The sequence below is a fragment of the Artemia franciscana genome, chromosome 9 (assembly GCF_032884065.1).
Source record: "Artemia franciscana chromosome 9, ASM3288406v1, whole genome shotgun sequence".
Classification (NCBI taxonomy): domain Eukaryota; kingdom Metazoa; phylum Arthropoda; class Branchiopoda; order Anostraca; family Artemiidae; genus Artemia; species Artemia franciscana.
Window position 1 is genome coordinate 6466363 of NC_088871.1, and position 13069 is coordinate 6479431.

Genomic DNA, 13069 nt, shown 5'->3' on the forward strand with positions numbered 1-13069 from the left:
ACCACGATCAGCAGATCGGGTGGTCGTACTTACCGGACTGGTAGTCTGAACGAGGGATAGTTATTAAGTCTAAATATATGTTCTAACTATAACTTTTGTTTGAAGTGGTTTTGTAGAGCAACAGTTAACCACTTGATATTTTTGTTTATCAACACTTTTTGATAGGTTGCAGCTACAGCTGAAGTCGTTAAATAAACATACCGTATCAGACTCTAATACACCATTAGTTTCAGACTGAATATATACCTTAATGATTTATTCAGCTTCTAATACCAAGAAACATCTTGTGTTGTTTATCCACCTTATTCTATTCGGCATTTTAGTGATAACGCTTTTGGAAGTGTATAATGTTTGATGTTTGTTTTGTATATTGGCTGGTGAGTGTTATAGTATTGATTTGAGTGTACATGTTATCGTGAATATCCGAAATTGATGAATGTCGACATTCACCGGTGAATGTCCAAAATACATTTTTTTTTTCCTTGAATTTAGTCAGCATTGCCAGTCAACTTTCTCAGTTTTATGCAAGGTTTGATGGTGACTGGTTAGGTTATGTTGGGTAAGTTTAGGGTACGCTAGGTTGATTTAGTTTAGCTTTTTAACCCATTTCTGAGATTTATAATCTAATTTAACCTAACTTTAACTTTCAAAGCTTGTATAAGACTAAAAAATTTGATTCGCAAAGCTTATTGAATCCAAGCAGAGAAAAGGGAATTTCGGACAATCACCGCTGAATGTCGACATTAACCAGATTTCGGATATTCACAGTAACATATATATATATATATATATATATATATGTATATATATATATATATATATATATATATATATATATATATATATATATATATATATATAACATATCTGCGCTTGCCTTTGCCCGTTTGTTTAAAAACGAATCTTATCTTATCTTAAAATAGAAAAATGTACAAAAAATTGTTTTCTATCTTGAAGAGTTTTTTTTATAATAGGACATTCCTGAAGGCCCAGAACGACAAATGACTGACAAAATTAATGAACCGATTATGCTATGTCGGTTTCCGGCCGCTATTAAATCATTTTACATGCAGAAATGCTCCGACGATCCACGCCTTACAGAGTCCGTGAGTACCTTTATTTTTTTCTTTGTTGAGGAAAGTTGCCTCTGCTAAGAGGGTGGATAGCATTTTATTCAGTGATAGTCGATGGAAAATGTCCTCACTGTTATTCTATTTTTTGTATTACGTATTTTCTAAAAGCTTCACAAGAAATTTGCATTATGTTTACGTGCAAAGGGGGTTTTATACGCCTCTCTGAAGTGAAGGGAAGTCTGATCCCCTCTTTTTATTCCTATTGTTGTGCCACCATAGCTAGCCAAGTCAGTTTGGGCTCACTGTGATTGAGAAAGAGTACGTGCTTAAGATTTTGTTTTGGATGATGGGACGTTTTGACTGGGGGGGGCACAGCTTTGAAGAAAGTGCCCAAATAGACGAAAACAGCATATAGGAGAAATTGGAACATCTTAAAATTGCAGTGCGTTATGTATCCCCTTCCCTGCGCACGGGTGCTTGGTGATCCCGAAATTCTTTGTTGTTGCTGTTAACTATCATAGTGTTCCTAGTTTAAATGTAACTTTAAAGGAAGAATAAAACCACGAATTCTCCCCTAATGCTGATTGAGCCCATGTTCTATAATATTTAACTTTGTATGAAATGAATACAAAATGATGAAAATGAAGAAATGAAAGCCAAAACAACAACGAGGATGATTTTTAACCAGTGAACGAATAACACGAAATAAAGCAGATTTTTCTGCAAGGACCTTCGCTAAACCGCCTTCACTGCTAAAATCTAAAAAAAAAAGACTGACTCAATTTTCGAACTACTGAAGAAAGTAATAATATAGTACCACTTGAAAGACAAATTAGAATTTTTTCTAATTTCTAATTATTCTATTTTAGTCGAGAAATAGAGAAGTTAACAGGAGGCATCATCCAGTTTCTTCGTTTTCTAATTATTATTATTTCTTACATGGCACTGCCTTCCAAGTGGTAAAAGCACTTGGATATGTTTTTCCTTTTTCTGATATTTGTGGTTCAGTTTTCAAGGGAATTCATCGTTTGATTGGGGTTAACAGTAAAACTGAAAACGCTGTTCTTCAACAAATTGTTTTACTTGATGAATTGCAATGAAAACTTCTTTCTTCCCTTCCCGTTCTTTTCTTTCTTTTTCTTTCTCGTTCCTTGTATTTTTTCTTCTCCGTCTTGTACTTTTTCCTTCTGTTGCTTTTTTATGTTTCTATAATTATCTTTTATTATTCTATTCTTCTTTTTTTATTTCCCTTCAATTCTATTTTTTCTATTCCATCTACTTTTAATTCCTCTTCTTTTCATTTCTTCTTTACATGATGAAGCCACTATGAGCGCTAATTCCTTCATAGTAGGGATTTGCGCACAGTTGAGATGGGACTGTATGTCTAGTCCCTCCACTAAAAAAAATTTTTTCATGTTTCTGCGCAATTCTTGTTCAACTTATAGATAAAATTGTTTTTTATCATCACTGCTCGAATTCGAACATTTTCCTTCTTCGTTTTTATTCATCATGTGTAGGCAGTATGGCCTTCAGACCTGTTTTGTCTGTAATGGAACTTCGAAGAGCTTATAACCGTGGGAGAAAATGACAGTCCTTCTATAAAATGATTTGAGGAGGCGTCTGGTGCCAAACACAATTAAGTTCATGCAACTCAAATAAATAAATAATTGACACAAGGAAAGTTTGACCACCCTTGACCGCGTGGACACCGAAAGAGATTCGAGTATTTCAACCTGACCGTATGGACACATAAAGAGATTCGAGTATTTGCAGATATTTCAACTTGAATATAAGCTGGTGAAATGCGTTTATGTCACTGAGTTTAAAGGTGAAGTGAGTAAGTAACGATAATCCTAGCTTTGGTTCAAAAAGGTCAATAGATGCTAGCCAGAAATAAGATATTTTGTCACAAAAAAAAGTATGGATACTGCTGATTTGTATGAATTTTGAATTGTTTCAATGGATGTTCAGGCTGGTATTTTTGGATGTTCAGGCTATGTTCATGCTAGCATGGATACTGCTGATTTGTATGAGTTTTGAATTGTTTCAATGGATGTCCAGGCTAGTAGAAGTTGATTTTCACAATACATTTTACTACTACTAACAACCCACGGCATAACGAAGACACCCGAGGCTGACACTGCTGCTCACAATCCTCCTTCATTCCAGTCTATTCAAAATCTCACTGTTTACCCCTCCAATGAAGTTCCAATTTCTTATAAATCATTTCTTGGTACCTCTTGTCATCCCAATTGACGGTGGATCCGTTCGAGGCTAGAATTTCATATGTCATATTCGTTCTGTTATCTAAAAGTTTCAAGCTTAAAATATCCCTAAGTTGTGGTTACTGTTTAGATATTGAAGCAAATAAACATATTGTTTGTTCCTTAAGCTTATTGCCAGTAATGATAATTTATTATTACTTTCGTCCCAAAAAACTAGGGGATAAAAAAAGCTTGATTAATGGCACCTTTTGCTTATTATAAGCGTAACGTAAAGGGCAGAGTTTTTAGGTACAAGCCATCTAGGTTGAATTTAATAATAATTAACCCCAATTAATTATAATTGGCTTTGTGAAACACGCCTCTATTTTACTCTTTACCTTCGTAGAGACAGCTTACCGAATTGGTAATTATTGAAGACGAGAAGCCTTTGCTTAAAAATTACCCTTGTTTTTTCTGCTTTCTGTAATGTCCTAGCTTCAGCCATTCAGAATCTGTTGGCCCATTTCATTTTGGCATTTCGTCTGCTTAGACGGCCATGCTATAAGTTCAAGCTATTCTCTGAAGTACCGTGGAATCAATATCAAAAATAGTCGAGCAATCATAGTTGACAGCGTTATAATGTGTTTAAGGATAAGTTACGTTGAAGTGGCTTCACTGCTGCTCTGTCTAAATAGAAAAGCTTTGTCTCATGTTTATTTGGCAGTTGCTTTGTCAATTATTTATTATGTTACACCCAAAATACTTACCTAGCAAATGAGTATGAATTACTCAATATTTTAATTCAGCTACCCGAGCTGGAAGGTCTTGCTCGTGTAAAAGCTCTAGGTGGTCTTTCTGATTGTGCATCTACAGTGTCGTTTGCTGATTGTTTGATTTTGTGTTTTGTATATATGTCTGTATCAAGTTTTTTGTTTCTTTTGGTTTGTTTACTCCACCTATTCTTCTTTTGTTGTATGGCGGATTATAGATAAAATTCGTATTACCCTGGTTGAGTGGATGACACATGCAAACCTCTGTCCTTCGGAGTGGGGATTCGAATCCTGTTGTCGCCTATCCTTTGGCTTAAGCTGGGATCAGTGGTGTGACTCTGCAAACTAAACGGTAATGAGTCTGGGGAGGTTACGGTTAAATCGATTTCCACGAAGCGTTTGAATTTCAGATGCCAGGTGAGGCGGGAAAGGCTCAACCCTGCTACAAGTACAAGTTATTCTGTTACCCCGACTCTGTCCATCTTGACTCTGTTGGCCTCCGTGATTTCGGCTGTTTCCTCCGTGTCTTCTACTGCCCGAGCTTTGACCATCCGGACCCTTTGGCCTGTGGCCACTGGCTGTTATTTCGGCCCCTTTTTACTACTCCTTTATGGTATTTTCTTCTTTGTCACCAACTTGTATTGTGGCTCTTACCCTGCTCTCTGTAACACTTCCATTCTATTTCGTTTTTCTTCTTCTTTTTTTTAGCAGTCAACATTTTATTACTTATCTCCTTATCTTTTTACCATTTTAAATCTATGATCTTACTTGTAAAATATTTAATATAATTGCTCGTAATCTGAACATATATTGCTGTTGATTTTTGTTATGGCACTTGGTATTAACCAAGTGACATATAGCAGTCGCCAATTCTGTCGGTCTGTCGGTCCCGGTTTTGCTACTTTAGGCACTTCCAGGCAAGCTAGGACGATGAAATTTGGCAAGCGTATCAGGGACCGGACCAGATTAAATTAGAAATAGTCGTTTTCTCGATTTGACCATCTGGGGGGGAGTGGGGCCCGGTTAATTCGCAAAAAATAGAAAAAATGAAGTATTTTTAACTTATCAGCGGGTGATTGAATCTTAATGAAATTTGATGTTTGGAATGATATTGTGTCTCAGAGCTCTTATTTGGAATCCCGACCGGATCTGATGACATTGGGGGGAGTTGGAGGGGGAAAACCTAAAGTCCCGGTTTTGCTACTTTAGGCACTTCCAGGTAAGCTAGGACGATGAAATTTGGCAAGCGTATCAGGGACCGGACCAGATTAAATTAGAAATAGTCGTTTTCCCGATTTGACCATCTGGGGGGGGGGGCGGTTAATTCGGAAAAAATAGAAAAAATGAAGTATTTTTAACTTATGAGTGGGTGATTGGATCTTAATGAAATTTGATGTTTGGAATGATATTGTGTCTCAGAGCTCTTATCTTAAATCCCGACTGGGTCTGATGACATTGGGGGGAGTTGGAGGGGGGAAACCTAAAATCTTGGAAAACACTTAGAGTGGAGGGATCGGGATGAAACTCGATGGGAAAAATAAGCGCAAGTCCCAGATACATGATTGACATAATCGGAACTGATTTGATCTCTTTGGGTAGTTGGGGGGGGGGAGTAATTCTTAAAAATTATAAAAATGAGGTATTTTCAACTTACGAACGGGTGATCGGATCTCAATGAAATTTGATGTTTAGAAGGATATCGTGTATTAGAGCTCTTATTTTAAATCCCGACCGGATCTGGTGATGGGGGCGGGGAGTTGGGAGGGGGAAACCTAAAACTTGGAAAACACTTAGAGTGGAGGGATCGGGATGAAACATGGTGGGAAAAATAAAGACAAGCTCTAGATAGATGATTGACATAAACGGAACGGATCCGCTCTCTTTTGGGTAGTTGGGGGGGGGGTTATCTGAAAAAAAAGAGGTATTTTTAACTTACGAACGGGTGATCGGATCTCAATGAAATTTGATATTTAGAAGGATATCGTGGCTCAGAGCTCTTATTTTAAACCCGACCGGATCTGGTGACATGTGGGGGGGGGGGGTTGGTAGGGAGAAACCTACAAATTGGAAAACACTTAGAGTGGAGGAATCGGGATGAAACTTGGTGGAAAAAAAACACGAGTCCTAGATACATGATTGACATAACCAGAACGCATCCGCTCTCTTTGGGGTAGTTGGGGGGGGGGGGTTAATTCTGAAAATTTAGAAAAAATTAGGTATTTTTAACTTACGAACGGGTGATTGGATCTCCATGAAATTTGATTTTTAGAAGGATATTGTGTCTCAAAGTTCTTATTTTAAATCCTGACCGGATCTGGTGACATTGGGGGAAGTTTGGGGTGGGGAAACCTAAAATGATGGGAAACGCATAGATTGGAGGGATTGGGATGAAACTTGGTTGGAAAAATAAGCAGAAGTCTTGCATACGTGATTTACATAATTGGAACGGATCCGCTCAATTGCGAGGGGGGGGGTAATTCTGAAAAATAAGAAAAATGACGTATTTTTAACTTACGAAGGAGTGATCGGATCTTCATGAAACTTCATATTTAGAAGGACCTCGTAACTCCGATATCTTATTTTAAATCTCAACCGGATCAAGCGTAATTGGGGGGGGGGCAGTTGGGGGGGGCCGGAAATCTTAGAAAATACTTAAAGCGGTGAGATCAGGATGAAACTGGATGGGAAGAATAGAAAGCTGTCTAAGATACGTGACTGACATAACTGGACCAGATCTGCTCTCTTTGGTGGAATTGGGGGGGGGGGGTAATTTTGAAAATTGAGGTATTTGTAACTTACGAAAGGGTGACCAGATCTTAATGAAATTTGATATTTAGAAGGATCTTGTGCGTTAAAGTTCTAATTTCAAATTCCGACCAGATCCTGTGACATTCGGGGGAGTTGGACGGGGGAACCGGAATTCTTGGAAAACATGAAAATTGGAGTATTTATATCTTACGAATAGATGATCGGATCGTAATGAAATTTGATTTTTAGAAGGAATTCATGTCTCAGAGCTCTTATTTCAAATCCCAACCAGATCTTTTGACATTTTGGGATTTGGAGGGGGAAATCTTGGAAAAACACTTGGAGTGTAGGAATCGGGATGAAGCTTGGTGGATAGAATAAACAAATGTCCTTGATACGTGATTGACAGAATCGTACTGGATTCGCTCTCTTTGGGGGAGTTGGGGGGAGGGGTTCAGTGATTTGGCAAGTTCGGTGCTTCTGGACGTGCTAGGAAATTGAAGATTGAAATTGCTAGATGAAAATTGGTAAGCATGTCAGGGAGTTGCACAATTTGACTTGATAAAGTCGTTTTCCCAGATTTGACCATCTGGGGGGCAAAAGGGAGAGGGAAAATTAGAAAAAATTAGGTATTTATGACTTACGAGTGGGTGATCGGATCTTAATGAATTTTGATATTTAGAAGGACTTTGTGACTCAGAGCTCTTATTTTAAATCTTGACCGGCATTAAGCCTCTTATTTTCCTTTTTAAATCAATCTATTGATTCATAGAATTTTGTTAGAGCTCATACCATATGATCTCTTGGCTCTTAGCTCTTCTCGCCTCGTCACAAGTGCCATATGAGCTCTTAGCTCTTGTTTTCACGGCTTTATCTCAAACCGAAGCTTTACTGAAAAAAAAGGAGCAAAGCAATGCAAAATATGTTATTCCCTTCTTTAGCGGAATATTAATTTGATTATGTGACTTACTTCCTTTAACAGGTTCCATTCTGTCCTCAAGATTTCAAGCGGCTTAGTGTCACATCAAAGAAAAGCGGCTTCTACGATGCATGCTAATAAGGAGGCATATTCATATCTCGAGGGCCTCCGGTCTTTAACACCGCCCTCGTCAACATAATCGATGAGGCACTCAGAAACTGCTTGGCGTTTTCGGATGTTCACGACGTGAACTTCACGTCGCTCATATTCTAAATTAGTAAACCAGTTTGTGGTATACTTTCAGCATGAATTCAAAACTTGCTGATTTTGATTCGTTTTACATCATGATTTACTTTTTTTGCGAATACCCTTTCGCTTGATACCCTGAAATAGGACTCAAGTCCTGTTCCATAATTGTCTGACTTCTCATAAATAGCTAACGCTTTTTTTCACCATATGAAAATTTTCCAAGCGCTTCCAATGTAATAGAATCTAATAGACTAATGAACTTCATTTCTAGCTCTTCTCCTTCAGTTTACCTTGTAAATTTATGGTCGCTTCTGATACCCGCTTGATTTCAAAGGTCACCCAAATACTGAAGGATCAGTTTACCGTCCCACTTATACCTTACGAGATTTGTCTTTCTTCATCATTACCTTGACTGGTTCCTTTTGTTTTTGAGGGATCTAGCTTGAAAAGGTTTTCTCAAGAGTGTTGCTAATGGCTCATTCACAATGAGATTTTGAGGACATACTTCTTGAAAAGGTTTTCTCAAGAGTGTTGCTAATGGCTCATTCACAATGAGATTTTGGGGACATACTTCTTGAAAAGATTTTCTCAAGAGTGTTGCTAATGGCTCATTCACAATGAGATTTTGAGGACATACTTCTTGAAAAGGTTTTCTCAAGAGTGTTGCTAATGGCTCATTCACAATGAGATTTTGAGGACATACTTCTTGAAAAGGTTTTCTCAAGAGTGTTGCTAATGGCTCATTCACAATGAGATTTTGAGGACATACTTCTTGAAAAGGTTTTCTCAAGAGTGTTGCTAATGGCTCATTCACAATGAGATTTTGAGGACATACTTCTTGAAAAGGTTTTCTCAAGAGTGTTGCGAATGGCTCATTCACAATGAGATTTTGAGGACATACTTCTTGAAAAGGTTTTCTCAAGAGTGTTGCTAATGGCTCATTCACAATGAGATTTTGAGGACATACTTCTTGAAAAGGTTTTCTCAAGAGTGTTGCTAATGGCTCATTCACAATGAGATTTTGAGGACATACTTCTTGAAAAGGTTTTCTCAAGAGTGTTGCTAATGGCTCATTCACAATGAGATTTTGAGGACATACTTCTTGAAAAGGTTTTCTCAAGAGTGTTGCTAATGGCTCATTCACAATGAGATTTTGAGGACATACTTCTTGAAAAGGTTTTCTCAGAGTATTATCTATGGCCCATTCACAATGAGATTTTGCAAGATGCACAAGTAGTGTAAATGGCTTAGTAAATAAGGCACTGGCTACAATGGTTTTTCTTCTCTCCTCTGTAAAGCAGGGTTTTTAGCAACTTGTTCATGGATTCATGTTTTCATGCAATCATAGTTAATCATGGCAGTAGTGGTGGCAACATTGTAAAGAAAAGCCCATAATAGCCGAAATTTTGAAATTCAATTTTTGAAGAAACTGTTTGTTGACAAGACCGTATCAAGGGGGGAGGCATAAGGTGGTTTGAGCCCCCCCCCCTCCCCAATTTTCGTCTGACTCTTAAAAAAATAACAAAAATGCAGACAAGGAAGATTTTTTTTCTTTTTACCCTAGGGGTGACCGTTTGTAATTAGTGGTCGAAGAATATCGGAAGAGAGCTGATTTGAAACGAAATTACTTATTCCAGTTTTTAAGTAAGGAAATAGATCGCGCCACGGAGAAATACCGTTTTTACCATTTTTTGCCGCAAAACTTCAGTTTCAGCAGAAATAGGGCCAAAAATCCAGAATGCAAATTTGGGCGATATTCTAGGAATAACCTAGTATAACCTAGAGATAGCCAATCCATTTGTTGGATCTGGAACTATTGACGGGAAATTTGCAGTTGCCTGTCTTAGAAAGCGAGTAAAATAGCGATTTTAGCATTGGTACCACGGATGCGCTTCAAATGTTAAGGAACACTAGTTATGTAAGTTATCTGACTAAAGAAATTTAATGAAACTTATGCCATCCTTGATAATGAGCACATGACAGTGGCACGAATTTTTGTCGTCGTCAAAAATCCTTGAATCCGTCATCAGTTGTCTACAAGGGGCCCTTCAAGTGTTAAGGGACACCAGTTATGTAAGTTATCTGATTAAAGAAATTTAATGAAACCTATGCCATCCTTGATAATGAGCACATGACAGTGGCACGAATTTTTGTCGTTGTCAAAAATCCTTGAATCCGTCATCAGTTGTCTACAAGGGCCCTTCAAGTGTTAAGGGACACCAGTTATGTAAGTTATCTGATTAAAGAAATTTAATGAAACCTATGCCATCCTTGATAATGAGCACATGACAGTGGCACGAATTTTTGTCGTCGTCGAAAATCCTTGAATCCGTCATCAGTGATCTATAAGGGGTCCTTCAAGTGTTAAGGGACACCAGTTATGTAAGTTATCTGATTAAAGAAATTTAATGAAACTTATGCCATCCTTGATAATGAGCACATGACAGTGGCACGAATTTTTGTCGTCGTCAAAAATCCTTGAATCCGTCATCAGTGATCTACAAGGGGTCCTTCAAGTGTTAAGGGACACTAGTTATGTAAGTTATCTGAATAAAGAAATTTAATGAAACCTATGCCATTTTTGATGATGAGCGCGTCCAAAAGTTTACTTAATTTCAGTGGTTTAGATCTGTTGTGTATTTCTGTAAGCCAATGACGTTATCACTTATTCTGGAGAGACAAATAACCCCGTCTTTAAATTGGTTTCTAAAATGTATGCGAAGTTTCAAGCCAGTAAAAGAGCAAAAAAATTTTTAGTCGTTTCTTTTTAAGTATTACCTCTGTTTCTCTATGCTTTATCTGTGCTGAGTCAACAGAAAAGCCTGGCAATTTTTCCGTTTGGAAAATAAATAAAAATAAAGTCTTTGTAGAAAATAGGAAAACTTCTCAAAATCAGAATTAAAATGAAAGAAATAAAAAAATGATGCTATACTTTGTTTAATTGATATATAGCAATTGAAAGACTGAACAGACATGGGCTTGTGCTCCTAGGTAATTCTGAAGACCACACTTTCTTTCAATAACGACAATAAACACATCGAATTGGTATAAATCCTTTAAACAGACAGTGAAAAAAATATATTGGATATTATGATCACATATACAGTTGTCGTCATCAGCAGAAGTAATATCTGTATATGTGATTGAAATATCCAGTATATATTTTTTTCTCTGTGCTAAAAGGATTTATCCCTATTCGAACTGTTATTCATCGTTTTGTTACTGCGGTTTCAGTAATGTACACGTGCTAAAAATAAGCTTGATGTTCCACAGAAAAGGTATTCTTGGCAAATTACTTCAAGTTGTGCAAAATATGAGTAATCAACGAACGAATTTTCAAGTAGTAAGTTAAGTGAGATTGCATAAGCTCAAATCTTTGTAGTAAGTCAAGTTCAAGTTCGTGTATTAGCAATATGTGTACATCAACAAAAGACACGAAAAAAGACACACACCTCAGTGGGCTCATTAGTTCACTGAAAACAGGGAAAGAGGGAAGAAAAATAAAAATGAATCAAACAATAAGAAAGAAAAAGAAAAACCTGGTACTATTTATCACCATTTGTCAACTCAAATTAGCAAATAGCGAACTCCACAGACCCGGCAATAAAGCCCAAATGAGAGAAAGAAAGGTGACATTACCCTCTCATAACCATTTCAAAAATAGAAATATTATAATACCACGCTTTTATATCTGACTCAAAAATTAAATAGAATTACTTTCAAAAAATTAATCTTCACACACATAAAAAAGAAGAAGAAATATTCATGTTAAATATACAACCAAGCTATGTGAAAGAAAGATACTGATAAGAAATATAACTACCAATCACCATAAACTATATAGATTTAACTTAACCTCTAAAACTTGAACCACTAGGCGTTTGAAGGTGCCAGAAGAATAACAGCCCCGTACCTTAGCTGGAAATGTATCCCATACTCTTCAAGATGCCACCAAAGGGTTAAAATCTGACCGAACTCAAGTCCTGGTAGGGATCTTTAAGCCTCTTTCACATTGATGTGTCGGTGTGTTTGTGCTGAGATCGAGTTGCACTTGTGTTGTGTAGAAGTCTTTCAGATTTGTGCACTGCATATTTTGTACTTACCGTATTTCTTTCGCTGTTTCTTCTCTTATTTTTGTTAAATAGAATATTCTTTCAACAATATGATTTTCATTTAAATTAATTTTAGCTTACAAGGGTAAATTTTCAGTTTAACCAGGAATTCAATAGTTCTGGTAGTCGAACAAACAGATGACCTAATTTTGGCTGATTGGTGAACAAAATGGAAGCACGCATTTGATTTTTCGAGAGATCAGTAAAAAAAATTGAGCGCTCATCAATTAAGCAAAAAACATGCAGCTAAGAAGAAACTGGAAATTAAAGAATTCATTAATTTTGGATTTGATCTTATCAGTCATACTTTTGCCGAATGCCTTAACAATAATATCACACACTAGTTCACGTGCATTATTAGCTTTGCTTTTATTTTGGTAATTAGGGAGTTTTTAAGGTAGAGTCTTGATCACGCTTGCACTAAGTTTGCCAATCTTTCCTACAAACCTCAGCTATCAAACAAACACACTTAGAAACAATAGAAAAATTTTCTCAAGACAGTAGAATTCAATTCAGTGAATATTTCGGCCCTATGTCCAAGGGCCGTCCTCTGCACAACACCAACACAAATATATGTATAAAAAAACTTACATTACATGCGAACTTTAAAACTAAAAATGTTTTAAAAAGATATTCACTGAATTGTATTCCTCTGTCTTGAGAAAATTTTCCCTATTGTTTCTAAGTGTGTGTGTCTGTCATGGAAAGACAGTGCGGTCTTCATCGCTATTAACCTCCTCTATAAGTAATTCAAGTAACATAACTTTGATGTCAACAAGCCAACATAATGCAAAAACAGAGCTTGCCTTGATTCTTGTATAGTGTTATATTTTGCTGCTTAGGTTCTGTGTTGAGCCATCGCAAGGGTGAGCCAGTTGCGTAGTTAGGGCTGCCGCAAAGTCCCTAAAATCGAGTGAAGGTCCCTATTGGTCCCTCAAATTGATAAAGGTCTCTGAAGTCCCTTTCCTTGCTTTGGTTTAAAGCTCCGTATCCT

At 37.0% G+C, this 13069-nt stretch overlaps 1 protein-coding gene across 2 annotated transcripts in view; it reads left to right on the forward strand.

Moving 5' to 3' along the window:
- Positions 1-13069, forward strand: part of LOC136030937 (asparagine--tRNA ligase, cytoplasmic-like) — a 124618-nt gene that overhangs the window by 77204 nt on the left and 34345 nt on the right. For both annotated transcript variants that reach the window (XM_065710046.1, XM_065710047.1), the window contains one exon: positions 975-1106. In XM_065710046.1, coding sequence (XP_065566118.1) covers positions 975-1106 — 132 coding nt within the window. The remainder of the gene's footprint in view (positions 1-974; positions 1107-13069) is intronic.